This window comes from Coturnix japonica, chromosome 2 (assembly GCF_001577835.2).
Source record: "Coturnix japonica isolate 7356 chromosome 2, Coturnix japonica 2.1, whole genome shotgun sequence".
Taxonomy (NCBI): domain Eukaryota; kingdom Metazoa; phylum Chordata; class Aves; order Galliformes; family Phasianidae; genus Coturnix; species Coturnix japonica.
The window spans coordinates 81254295-81267753 of record NC_029517.1 but is presented as its reverse complement, the minus strand read 5'-3'; the positions used below and the strand labels follow the sequence as shown (position 1 = coordinate 81267753).

The window sequence follows — 13459 nt, the reverse complement described above, 5'->3', positions numbered from 1 at the left end:
ATTAGAGAAATGAAATGGCTCTTACAGTGTTATGTCTCTGCTTGTTCCTAATAAAAATGCCCTGTGCCCACTCACTATTTCAGAGGTTAAGAAGGACAGCTGATCAAAGCAGAGGACACACGGTCAGTGCTAGAGATGAATCTGGAAGTTCAGCACTGCTCTGAGCCTTTTTTTCCTTCTTTCTTTCTCAAATTAAAAACCTAGAACATTCATTGCCTTTTCATACTCTCCAAAACAGTGCAGAGAATGCATCCACACAAGCAAAAAATAGCCATCGTGACATATAACCTTGTGTAGTAAGGCTGTAGTAAGGCTGCTGTGAAAAAACACGTGTACCTCAGGCCTCTCTATCCTTGTCATGAGAAGCTGGTTAAATATCTGGACTATTTTAGGGTAAGAACCCACCAAGTCACCTTTCACTGCCCTATATTGGCCCAACTTCTGCTTTTTTGGGCTACAAGCAGCACTGCAAGATGGAGATGGAAAAGGCAACATTCACACACATCTTTCATCTTCCTTGACGCTTGGCTGATTGGAGCACCCAGGTAGATGCAATAGGCTAAGCCACATAATGCCACAAGAGCTAATTGTGGCTCTGCTCACTGCTGGATCACTTACTTCTGCTGGTTTGACATAGGTCTGATGCGGCCTTTTGGTGACATCCTGCATCTATCCAGTCATGCTGTCCCCAGTACTTATTCATGCTGCCTTTGCCCTTCAATGTTGTTCATAGCCTGTTACAGAAGGACAGAGAAAACTTCCCCCAGTCATGTTAGTGATAGAGATAACCCATCTTGCAGTCTTAAGCCAACCAGTACACAAACAACTCCTCAAAAATGCCTGGAGTGACATGGAGCCTGGGAAAGGGGGAGAAAAGGTACTCATTATACTGCTTCTTGAATTAGTAATTAAGGATATTTGTTAATTAGTAATGAATTTCAGTTAATTTCTGTAAGTCAAGCCTGTTTTGCCCATGAGAGTAATTGGTAAGTAATTTCGCTGCATGTTTCCTTTAACCACGAGCTTTGTTTGTTTGCTATTTGGGCCAGCTGGGGCTAACCTGCCTCAAAATCCCAGAAAAAACACAAGGCATTCTTAAGCTTTTGGCTTAAGACCCAAGATTAAAAAACACATCAGTTTGTCAGTGCCTGTAAGAACACTGCCATTAGTACAGACAGTTCAGTGCACTTTGTACCACTGACACGGGCTGTCTGTGCTACCTCTCCGTGCCTGTGCACTGAACTTCATGCTTGCAATTTCAAAGCAAGAACTCCTTTTTAATGACACCACTTAGTACTTTGCACAGCTATAAAATGATAGCTTACACAAGGCTGATTACACAGCTCTTGAGTAAGAAAGTCTGTTTATCTTCTGTAAAGTCAGCTAAACTCTGAGCTGTTTTGTATTCAGCTCACCCGAATGATAAAATCTTAAGCCTGAAACTCCTCTCTAGCCTTCTATTAATATGGAGCTACCTTATATTTAACATCAATAAAGCAGCTTTATATTAATAAATAATATATATATTAATAGCTATATTATATTATTATAGCTATATATTAATAAATATAAAGCAGGGTATTTACCATCCCAAGTGTCTTAATTCTTAGATAGAAACTCTCAGTTTGTGAGAGCCTCGCTATTCTTTCCACAGTTTATCATCTTGCCTGAGGGGACCTCTATGTATTACCAATATGAACTTCAGAAACTGACACAAAACACCTCACAAAAGACACTGCTGTAAAGGATGATGATAACGGTTACAAAACAAAGCAGCCATCATTAAAAAACAAGAGGCATTTATTATGAGCTTATAATACAGGACAAAATAAAAGCATGTTGAAAATCACCTGGTACATTTATGGACAATCTCCTGTTGTAGAACTGAAATTTGGTTTTGTTAAAAATATATATTTAAAGCCATGATTCAGCAACAGATGCATACAATGAGGAAAAAAGAACCTTGGAATTAACTGAAGATGTTCCAGTAGAGAATGTGCTATGGCCGAAACTGTCAACATGCCCTACTTAAACTGGGAGTGTAAAATTCCTTAAAAACAGGAACAGAACCCTTAAAACCAAACAACACAAGCCCTGTTCATTATAATATCACATCAAAGTGACAAAGAAGACCCCAGTGATCGCTTGGGAATCTGCCACAGTCCAGTTTTTCTAATCCAATCAAGTCCATATTTCGTGGAATAATATGTCCCCCTTCAGCTGCAGGCCGAAAGTAGAGGCGATCAAACCGCAACTTGCATTTACTCTCTATGCGCAGGTTGGTATTGGAGCTTGTGTCCCACGTATAGCGGCAGTGCTGGGGTTTGCCCAGAAACTCCCAGATATCCGTGATGTTTTTAGGTAAGCCACCTAGTTTAGCTACCTGAAGGGAGAAAACAGAACTGAGCTGTCAAAATATCATTTTTTTTCCCCCTGCAAAACATGAGTTGTGAAGACTTGCTTTGCTCCCACTATAAGCACCTTTCAGATCCTGGAAGAGCGCAATAACGTCTCCCTTCAGTCTCTTCTTACCCAGACTAAACAGCCCCAGATCCTTCAGTAACTCCTCATAGGGCATATTTTCCAAGCCCTTCACAAGTCTTGCTGCCCTTTTTTGGACCTGCTCCAGCACCTCAATGTCCTTTCTGTACTGAGGTGCCCAAAACTGAACACAGTACTCAAGGTGAGGCCTCACCAATGCCAAGTACAGGGGCAGGATGACTTCCCTAGTCCTGCTCACCACACCATTCCTGACACAAGCCAGGATGCCAATGGACTTCCATGCTACAAAACAAAGAGTTCAACTATGAAATCTTCAGGCATGGGGGTCAAGGCAATGTTTTCTGAAATAAGGTCATTCCTGCTCATAGCAGTGGAATTTCACTATTAGGGAAAAAAGAAGTTTTACTAATAATGCAGAAATTTCACATTTAACGTGAGCAGCCAAAAATGGCTTCTAATCTTGAACATCTCCATGATGGGGGATGGATTTTAGGCTCCCAAGATCTATTTCTGCAGAACACCTGCTTCTTTCATTCATTTTTTTAGCATTAAATCCCTAGAATCAGAGAGATGAATGAATAAAAAGATCAAGTTCTCAAAATCAGAAGATGCTTTGAAAACTGAAACTTCTCAGAAACGCGTTTTGAGAATTATGCATTTTTTGTTGCAGGGAAAAATAACCATTCCTTTTGTAACATATAACAACATCTCAACTGTAACAAGGCCTGAGTGTAGTAATACCACAGCTTCTGGCTCTTAATAAGGGAAAGCATGGTTAGGAAGAAGTTACAGGTTTCAGCTGTGCAGTTTGTTTCTCATGAAGACAACAGAAAAGTCTGACAAGATTTTACCGGAATACCTCCCCAAAATAATCAGGTTATTTATTTTTGTTTACCTCGCTGTCTCTGAGGTTTGTGTCTCCCCCAAATATGACAGTGGTGGACTCAGACTCCTCCTGCATTTTGTTCAACACTATTTGCAGTTGCTTGATACGCTCCTTTGAATGATTTCTAGTGCTCTCCAGATGAGAAGTCATAAGACAAAGCTCATTACCAGAAATGTTCACCTGCACACGAAACAAAACAGGTATGCTATTTTCCACATTGTAATATGAAGATCATAGACAAGAACTAAATGGAAAATAAATGAATGAATGACAGAGCTCTGGTTAATATTTGTTTTAAATTGGAGAAACGCCTCACAGGAGGTTAGCAGGCTTCTAATTTGTTTTCAGAGGTTATCAGATATGAAAACAAAGTACAGCCAGTAATATAAGATACTTGATTTTCTTAGTACCATATGCAACCCGATTCATTTGTTTGAAGAAACGTTTATGCTCTGTTTAAGACTGCCATTGAGTAAGGCCAGCCCAATCTTTTTATGATTCTATTGTTCTGAAGACAGACACACAGCTGTAGTACTGACAGACTGACTCACATGCACAACCAAAAGGTTCCTCATCATGGAAGTTGTTGGAAAACGTATTATCTCTTGTTTTAGTACTTTCACTCTCGTTTTCTTCAACAGCATGGCAGTGAAATAGCCATCTACGTTACCTGGAGAGGAACAGGCAAATGAAAGGTCAAGGACATCTCCTGCCACAGGACAAAGTTAAAGCTCTTCCACAGATCTCCTTACTATCATTTAGGAGAAAATGTTTAATTTGCAAGATGTACAAAATGATTACTCAAAAGTTCCTCAACAGTGGTATGAATGCGTTTTTAATACAGATGTTTAAGCAACTAAACATCTGTGGTGCTTTTGGGGATAATTTTGCTATCAGTTTTTCAAAACATGGGGATCTGCATCCAACTATATGGTAGTAAAACAGAGGAAGTAATTGAAGTGTTTCCTTCTTCATCTTACTCTTCTCAGTTGCTACAGGAAGTCAGAGCTTTTGGCAAGGAAGACTGAACAAAACTGTACTTAATTTTTCTGTCTAGTTTCTGTCTTAAGAAATTGAGGCTTACTTCGTACCTGGAATAATGGTGTAACCTCCTGCTCTCCTCTGTAGCATACAGAGATATGGTGGGATAACCTCCTGTAAGAACACCACATCTGGGCTGTATCTGAAATCAGCAAAACAAGTTGTGAAGTTATCTGCTGAGGGGTACCAATATTACACTCTGCTGTCAAACAGAACAGGGTCAGAGATTTCAGGTGAGCCTTTTCCTTATCTACCTAGATATTTTAAGATCCTCTCTAATGATATTTAATATATTTATAATGATAGTAGCATGTAGACATAGCACTGATGCTGAAGACAATGCAGAAAACAATTACTATTAAGGGCACAGTACCAACATGGCAATAAAATGCATGACCTCCTTTTGTCTTGAGAACATTTGCACAGTTTTCAATCATTATATATGCAAGAAGTTTAACTTAAAACACTTGAAAAGCAGCTTTGGATCATATTGTGCAACAGATAAGATTTCTAGGAAATTCTACCCTCCACCTCATTCCTTTACAACAGATCTTCCTCATTTAATCTGCCATTCATCAATGCCAACCTCCTTAGAGCTATGCCACCAGTAACAGCACAAGTGGGGTAGGAATCCTGAAAGTGCTCTTTTAGACACAACTTTATAGCTGTCCTTTTTTGTTACACTGCTGAACAGACCTTCTCTAAGCAGTCAAAGGACAAACTGCATAGAATCACAGAATGGTTTGGGTTGGAAGGACCCTCAAAGCCCACCCATCCCCACCCCGTGCCATGGGCAGGGCTGCCCCCCAGCAGCTCAGCTGCCCAGGGCCCCATCCAACCTGGCCCTGAGTACCTCCAGGGATGGAGCACCACAGCTTCTATGGGCAGCTGTGCCAGCACCTCACCACCCTCTGAGTGAAGAATCTCTTCCTAACATCTAACCTTAATCTCATTCTCTTTTAGTTTAAAGCCATTCTCCCTTGCCCTATCACTATCAGACTGTGTAAAAAGTTTCCCTCTTGCTTCTAAGTTCACTTTTACAGAAAAAAAATAAAATCAACACATATTATTAAATATCAAGAGAAATACCAATTTAGTTAAGGGCTCCTGTTGGGTTCAGAAGAACCAATTAACATTTGTTTAAACCAGTTTAATTTACACTGATAAACTGCAGTATTAAGAAACACCAATTTATGTAATTATTAAATTAATCGTAAGTGTATTAACAGGAAGCTTCAAACAGTACAACTATAAAAGGCAATCACAGATACTACTGCTTTCATATTAGCTTGCACATTATCATCCTTTATAGACAAATAACAGTAATGGCAAGGGAACAAAGCATGCTCCTGACATAGGCATAAAACTTGATATAAGCAATACTGCAAAGTCTTTAACCCCTGAAACACTGCACAGGCTCACACCTCCTCCAATCAGTATTAGGATTTGTACAACTCTATTACTGCATCTAATTTGAAGATAATTTAGACATGAAGGTCTTTGCATAATCTAAAATGAGAAGCTCACTTTAAGTTGGATACGTAACAATCAAAGCCGTGCTTACAATGTCAGGTAAGAACAGACACCTCTAGCTCGCTCCTGCAGATTTCCCAAGTCCAGTCCATCAATGTTCCAGGTTATCAGCGAGAAGCTGCTGTCATCATCTTGTCGCTTGGAGCCTGCACCGCTGCTGCTGGTATCACTTGCAGTTTCATCTGCTGTGAGGTCGATACTAAAGAGATAGTTTGTTCATCAATATGCATAATATTATTCTTACTGCAACTGCCTCTCGTCTTCTAAAGTACAACATTTTACACCCCACACAACTTACAGACAACCACCCAAAACTTTCCCAACAAATAAGTGAACACGAGGTGATCTCTTATTGTAATTCTGAAGAAGCACAGTAATTAAAACATAAGACTTCAATCACATGGAGTCTTAGTACATAGAATTTACAATTTCTTCCTCCTCCTTATAGGGTGGAGGCATAAGCTACAGTGCAAAGGCAACTAGGAGAAAAGGAAAAGGTGCCTACAGTTTGACAGTCATCTTCTGACTTGCTGTGGAGCAGCTGGATAGCAGCAATTCTTTTATACAGTTACATGAATATATATATATGTTCTATAGAGTCACAGAATCACACACCCACTGCCACATCCCTCAGTGCCACATCCATATGGCTCTAGAACACCTCCACGGGCAGTGACACCACCACCTCCCTGGGCAGCATGTGCCACTGCAGCACCGCTCTTTTGAAGAAGAAATTCTCCTTAATATCCAACCTGATCCTACCCTGGCACAACTTGAGGCCATTCCCTCTCATCCTATGCCATCACCTGTGCGAAGAGGCCGACCTCACCTCGCTACTTTCAGGTCAGTTGTTGCCAAACACAGCTTGTTCTCAGCTATAAAGACCACACAGAATGAATCACAGAATCACAGAATGACCTGGGTTGGAAGGGACCTCAAGGATCATGTAGTTCCAACCCCCTGCCTGGCAGGGCCACCAAACATACACCTTTACTAGATCAGGTTGCTCAGGGCCCCGTCCAACCTGGCCTTGAACACCTCCAAGGACGGGGCATCCACAACCTCCCTGGGCAGCCTGTTCCAGGGCCTAAACGACTCTCCTAGTGCAGAACTTCCCCAACATCCAACCTAAATCTTCCCTCTTTAACTTAAAACCATTTCCCCGTGTCCTGCTATTGTCAGCCCTTTCAAAGAGTTATCTCCCCTCCTGGGTGTAGGTTCCCTTCAGGTATTGAAAGGCTGCAATGAGGTCACCCCACAACCTTCTCTTCTCCAGGTGAACAAACCCAACTCCCTCAGCCTGTCCTCATAGGGGAGGTGCTCCAGCCCCTGATCATCTTCGTGGCCCTCCTCTGGACCCTTTCCAAAATCTCCATGTCTTTTTTGTACTGAGGGCTCCACACGTGGAAACAGTACAACAGATGGGGCCTCACAAGAGCAGAGTAGTGAGGGACAATCACCTCCCTATCCCTGCTGACCACCCCTCTCCTGATGGAGCCCAGGATCCCATTTGCTTTCCGGGCTGCCAGAGCGCACTGCTGGCTCATGTTGAGTTTTTCATCCATCAGGACCCCCAGGTTCTCCTCTGCCGAGCTGCTCTCAAGGACCACTCCTCCCAGCCTGTACAAGTGCCTGGGGTTCTTCCAGCCCAAGACCAGAGGGGCCTTTCTATCTCTCCTTTCAGGGGACTCACCAGCTGTCGTTCCCCACAGAGCTCCCTCCTGCTGCATCTTGTCCGTTCATCGGTGCCTCGAAATAGGCGTCCAGCGCCCTCTGAAACACAGAGGCAGAGCGCAGGGGAATGGCAGCCGCTCTCCCCTTCCCCCCGCCGCCGGCCCTCCCTCCAGCTGCCAGCCGTTCCCTTCCAGGAAGCCGCTCGCCACCGCCTCGTCGCTGCTGGTGACGGCGGCAAACTCGGAGCACAGCACTTTCCTCCGCTTGGCGAGCCGTAGTTCCTCATCCTCATCCTCCTCATCCTCCTCCCCATGCTCCGCCCGCGGGGAGCGTGGTTCGTTCCGCGCCTCCAGCTCCATCGCGCTGCGGGCGGAGCGGAAGCGGAGCCGAGCCGTTCCGGGCCGTGCTGTTGTCATAGGGCGCCGTGACCGAGATGGGCAGCACGCGGTTAACCTTGGAGGGTTTGCGGGATGCTATGAAGTACATGCTGCAGTCCGAGGGATTCGACAGGGTGCTCGGCAAGGTAGGGAGGGCTGCCGGGTCCCCGTTCCCCCGGGGCGGTGGGAAATAGGAGTAATTCCTTAGTAATGCCGGTGGCCAAGGTCACTTTTAGGGCTGTGGTGTGTTGAAATGTTATTGCTGCTCTCTGCTTAAAAATGAAAACGAGTCCCTTTCGGAATAGATTCAACTTGAAGTCACGCTGAAAAAGCAAACATGGCAGGGGTTTGTGAGCTGCTGGCAAGGCCCGGTGTTAAGAAACATAATGGTCTGGTGCAGTTCTGAAGTCACAAACTTATACAAGGCATATTAACAATAATATAATGCTGTAGTACAGTTAAAACACAGTTAAAATGATGTTAGTGTATCACATATTGCAGTGTGTGGTAGTGTAGCTGCTGTGTGCTCCCAGTTCCGGGGCCTTCGTTATGTTTTGCAGAGCCAGGATTCTGTTTCTGGCGTCATGTTGTCTTCATGTGTGTGGAAGAGGTTTTTACAGTAAGAGTAGAGGTGCTGGAGCAAGGTGCCCAGAGAGGTTGGACTAGATGATCTTCTAGGTCTTTTCCAACCTTGATAATTCTGTGATTCTGTTGTTCCTGCCTTGTTCCTGAAGATACTCAAGGTCAGACTGAACAGGGCTGTGAATAACTTGATTTAGCTGTAGGTGTCCCTGTTCACTGTAGGGGAGTTGAACTAAATGGTCTCTAACAGTCCCTTCCAACTCAAACTATTCTATGACAGCAGCTCCTATCATTGTGTTTCCCCAAGTCATTTTGGTCTTATGTCTAGAAAGTATAAAACTTTAAGACGCTCATAGAGTTGTAAGGAGCCCATACCAACCCCATGCCATTCTATGGTTCTATGGCTGACAGAGCTCAGAGAGTAGTGATCAGCAGCACAGTGTATGATTAGAGACCTGTATACTGGTGTTCCCTAGGGTCAGTACTGGGTCTGGTCTTATTCAACAGATTCATTGATGGCTGAAAAGACAGAACGCACCCTTAGCAAGAAGGCTGTGCTGCCATTCAGTGAGACCTGGACAGGCTGGAGAGTTGGGCACAGAGGAACCTGATGAGGTTCAACAAGTGCAGTCCTACACCTGGGGTGGAATAATTGCATGCATCAGTACAGGTTTTCTATATAACACCTATCGAAGCATGTACACAAATTATAGTGCTGTAGTACATTACAATTCAGCGTTGGATGATTGTGCCCAGGAATGCAGGTTTCAGTTCAAGTAGGCCAATGGGATTAGCTCAAAGTTTATGGAAATATCTGATGTGACAGTTCAATTACTATGTTTTATGTCTTTCCATCTGTCTCATGAATCCAAAATAATCCTTTCAACTTGATTCAGGGCAGCACCTGGAGTTGCTACTCTGTCAGTAAGCTTTTTATTCCATTTTTGGTTATATATAGGTGAAACTTCTTTCTGCAAATCCAGGAAAAGTTGTGTGCGAATTGAAAGTGGAGGAGGAACATTCCAATAGATTTGGCACGTTACACGGAGGCTTGACAGCCACACTTGTGGATGTTGTATCAACATTTGCATTGCTGTACACAGAAAGAGCATTGCCCGGGGTCAGTGTGGACATGAACATCACGTAGGTATCTTCCATCACGCCTAGCAGAACTTACTAACTTCTCTTCCCTGACAAGGTACTGACTCTATTACACTTCCCTTATGTGTTGTACTACCTGCTTTGAATAGGTGATGAAGTCTTGTTTTTAATAAACTGAGTTGTGGGTGGACAGAAGCATATCTGAGGATACTGCCAGTTGGCTGCAAAATTTGAATCAGAGTTTGTATTTATTACATGCGTTGTTACCCATTCATTCATGGAACATTAAAAGGGATGGTATGTAGTAACTCCTTAGTCTTACACAATTGGCTTTGCTTGGGCAGAGTTTCCTCAAACAACAAAATCTAGGCCAAACAGCTTTCAATAAACCCTTTTTCAGCATTAGTCCAAGAGTAAAAAAGGAAACATTTTAGCTCTGTTTTACACTCAGAGGATAAACTACAAATTGAGTCAGAATTTCTCACTGATAGAAGATTCCTTGACTCTAGGGCGCTTGGTGGTTGAAAATAGTTCTTCCTGCAATGCAATTTTTAAACAGTACCTTTAAAAAGAAGCTGAAACCTTCTTTGATCTCGCTATTACAGCTTGTCAGCTTTGCTTCTTTACTTCCTCTGAAGTGATTACTGAAGTAGTCCGACTTGAAATAACTAATACTGAGCACTAAAAATCTTGGAGAAATAACTCCTCATTAAAGCTGCCTAAAAAAACCCAAAACCATAGGGAAATATGTGGGGAGTGATCTGTATCTTTACTAGATGCATTCCTTTCCCCCAGTGCCTTCTGATTTCCCACTGGTAATGCGGGACTGGAGCTTTCCACTGACACTGTGATCCAAAATAATCAAGTAGCATAAAGTTTAGGAGATACGTGGGTCAAACAAAACTTTTGTGGCTTTTTGTGGTAAAATTTCTTCTTAATTCCTGGACAGTGTGTTTTCAGAGGCACGCCCACACACTTGAGTAAATAAAACAGAAAGTCATGTAATGAATTGAAACTGAGTTAAACCAGGAAAGTTTTGAAAGCCTCCCAAATTCCCGTGGCTTTTCTGTGACCGGGCTATGTGAAGCAGTTAACCTGTGATTAGGTTCTATACAGAAATGACCTTCTGGATATGTTACTTGCAGAGATGTTCTTCAGAAACCAGCCAGACTGGTTTAGAAAGGACACAAGAAGCCTGCAGTGGCTGGAATAGGAATTAAAGTTGAGCTTGTAACTGAGATTTTTGGTACCTAATTCTTCCTGCTCCAAAAAGACACTTCATAAGAACCAAGCAATGGGTTTCTTTCTATCCTCCCATCTCTTCAGAGAATTGCTGTATCAAACTACCTCTGCAATACTCTGTAGGAGTTCAAGGACTTCAGGTAGCAGGGATTTTCAAGCAGGCAGTTATAAGGAGATGTGACTATTACTTAGTTTTGCTTAATTTCTCTTGTGACAATCTATAAAGAAGAAAATAGACTTAGATTCATGCTCTGTACAGACCCTTACTTGTTCATTTTGTTCTTCATTTAAGATATGCTTCAGCTGCTAAAGTTGGAGAAGAAGTACTGATCACAGCTCAGGTTTTGAAGCAAGGAAGAAATCTTGCATTTGCCAGCGTGGATCTAACAAATAAGGCGACAGGAAAGTTAATTGCGCAAGGCAGACATACAAAGTACATAGGACAGTAATGCAAGGAATTTCAACAACAACATTGGGTTGAGAATCCCATCTAGAACAATTTTCTCACTTATGCAATGACAATCTCCATACTTCTGACTGTATAACACAAATTGGTCTCAGTTCCATGATATATGAACAAATTTATGACCTTCAGAATGGCTAGAAGCATAAAATTAATGCCTGTTTGGGGATGAAAAATAACCCAATAGCATGAAAATGCATCTGTTTGGACTCTGAGGGCCAAGGTAACAAAGAAAAAAGCCTGTAGAACAGCGGTGTGGTTCACTAACATGACAGTATTAAAAAATCTTTTTTGTTTTGGCTGTGATGTAGCCATGTGAGTAAGCAACCCACCCTTCAGGCTTGTGACTAGCACATTCACACACTACAGTGTGTGCTTACTGACTGTTCTGTAGGAGGGTGGTGAAGGGTGCCTATAAGCAGCTGGTTTCACGTTATGGAATGTGTGAAGCAAGCTAATACAAAGTGTAAGTCACTGATGCTGTAACATGTTCAAATCTTTTCAATAAAGCTTTCTGAAACTACCTTTTTGAAGGTTTCTCTTCTCTGTTTCAAATAAAATTGGGTGTAGTGGAACAGGCATACACCAATTCACCTAACAACTCCATTCTCTCATTCACTTTGTGATTGTACAACTAGGATGAGATCTTTGCATGTCTTCACTAAAATTCTATCTATAGTTATTTAAAAAACAAAACCAACCCAACATGTGAGACTCAGAAGCATGTGAAAGGGCTTCCTAAAAGCCCTGCGTCAGGCTCAAAGTTGAAGGCTGTCTGACATGCTGAATGTGGTGCAGTTCAGCTGCTATTTCATCAGCTAAGACTTGTCTCCTCTTGCACTGCTGTTGACAGGTTTAACTGTTTCCCTTAAACAAATGACAGGTGATCCTCTGCCAGGCTATCACACCGTAGAACAAAAGAACAGCAATGCTACATGCACAGTGCAAGTTTATATAAACCACGCCCTTAGTTTTGCTCCAGTGGAAGATTTAAGTAGTGTACACTGGTGAAGTGCATGCAAGGTTCTTTTTGTCACGCAAGCTGAGTCTTCAGTGATTTCAGCTTTGTGACTGAGCACTTACTGCATTTAGGATTTCTGTGCATTCTCAAACTTTAGATTCAGTGAACTTTGTGCTATCACCTGTTCACACTGACCAGTTCCCATCTATTTTGACTAACACCAAAAGCAAGAGACATAAGGTGAGAATGACAGAGGCACTGAATTCAAGTGTGTTCTGAATCTTTCAGCATTTCAGTTAGCTGCATGTCTGGGCAACTCTGCAGTTGTGTAATAACTGTCCCAGTGCAATTTAACACCTTCCCTCCATCCAAGCTGGTTGCCTCAGGAATCTACCCTAGTTAAATGGTCTCATTCTATCACATAATATTCATCATATCTACATAACTGCAATTGAAAACTGTCCAGGCAAATTAGGAATAGCAAACCTCAACAAGTAAACAATATCCTTGTGTTCCTATTCAAGCCAGGCAAGGACAGTTGCAGGCTGAGAGGGAAACCTTGAAATAACAAATTATTTTCTCCCTTATAACAGAGTAGTCTGTCATAAGGGACACAGTATTTTAGTGCTGCCTAATTAATAAGAAGGACCTCACTAACACGTTGACCAGTTGTTTTAGAAGCAGTTCATTAAAGTCATTATTTTAAGACATCCTTGTCTGTTAGTCCTCCATCAGCAACTGCACTGATCGTTTATTACACAAAATAACAGAGCTGAAGGCCTTTTAAGTTCTTACCATTGAGATTGCTTAGTTTTAGGAATAAGCTGTCCAACTTCAATTCTGAAGTGTTCTTTGCTGCTAACCTGCCTGTTAGAAAATCTGCATCTTACCCTGGCTATGTCTGAAAGGAAAGAATGGGAAATAATTAGCAGAATAAGGATGAATAGCACACGGTTCCAGCTGGCATCAGAACAAGCAGATCTCCTGTGGGGTTGACCTGGTTCTATCACTGCAGATTTAGGCATAATGCCCTTACAAGCAAATGAAGTGACAAGCATCACAAGACAGTCTCATCATATAAGAAATCACATATCCAG

The 13459-nt window shown here is 42.3% G+C and overlaps 2 protein-coding genes across 2 annotated transcripts; one reads left to right on the top strand and one right to left on the bottom strand.

Annotated features, from left to right (window-relative positions):
- Positions 1-1782: 1782 nt before the first annotated feature.
- Positions 1783-8079, bottom strand: TDP2 (tyrosyl-DNA phosphodiesterase 2). Its single transcript, XM_015855146.2, has 7 exons — positions 7804-8079; positions 7656-7735; positions 5994-6161; positions 4480-4571; positions 3940-4058; positions 3398-3568; positions 1783-2383 (listed from the first exon to the last, which is right to left on the bottom strand). Exons 1-7 carry the CDS (start codon positions 8050-8052, stop codon positions 2102-2104), a joined length of 1161 nt encoding a protein of 386 aa, XP_015710632.1. The 5' UTR covers positions 8053-8079; the 3' UTR covers positions 1783-2101.
- On the top strand, positions 8042-11925 carry ACOT13 (acyl-CoA thioesterase 13). The gene is made up of 3 exons (XM_015855148.2): positions 8042-8159; positions 9554-9738; positions 11231-11925. Exons 1-3 carry the CDS (start codon positions 8070-8072, stop codon positions 11385-11387), a joined length of 432 nt encoding a protein of 143 aa, XP_015710634.1. The 5' UTR covers positions 8042-8069; the 3' UTR covers positions 11388-11925.
- Positions 11926-13459: the final 1534 nt, after the last annotated feature.

What these genes read in the sequence shown, in the direction of transcription:
- TDP2 (XM_015855146.2), bottom strand. Translation starts at nt 8,052, where the DNA reads ATGACAACAGCACGGCCCGGAACGGCTCGGCTCCGCTTCCGCTCCGCC. An exon ending in GGAACCTTTTGGTTGTGCAT is followed by an intron (nt 3,569 to 3,939) that starts GTGAGTCAGTCT and finishes TTTCGTGTGCAG; the next exon opens with GTGAACATTTCTGGTAATGA. An exon ending in CAAACCTCAGAGACAGCGAG is followed by an intron (nt 2,384 to 3,397) that starts GTAAACAAAAAT and finishes TTCTCCCTTCAG; the next exon opens with GTAGCTAAACTAGGTGGCTT.
- ACOT13 (XM_015855148.2), top strand. Translation starts at nt 8,070, where the DNA reads ATGGGCAGCACGCGGTTAACCTTGGAGGGTTTGCGGGATGCTATGAAG. An exon ending in TCGACAGGGTGCTCGGCAAG is followed by an intron (nt 8,160 to 9,553) that starts GTAGGGAGGGCT and finishes GGTTATATATAG; the next exon opens with GTGAAACTTCTTTCTGCAAA. An exon ending in AGTGTGGACATGAACATCAC is followed by an intron (nt 9,739 to 11,230) that starts GTAGGTATCTTC and finishes TCTTCATTTAAG; the next exon opens with ATATGCTTCAGCTGCTAAAG.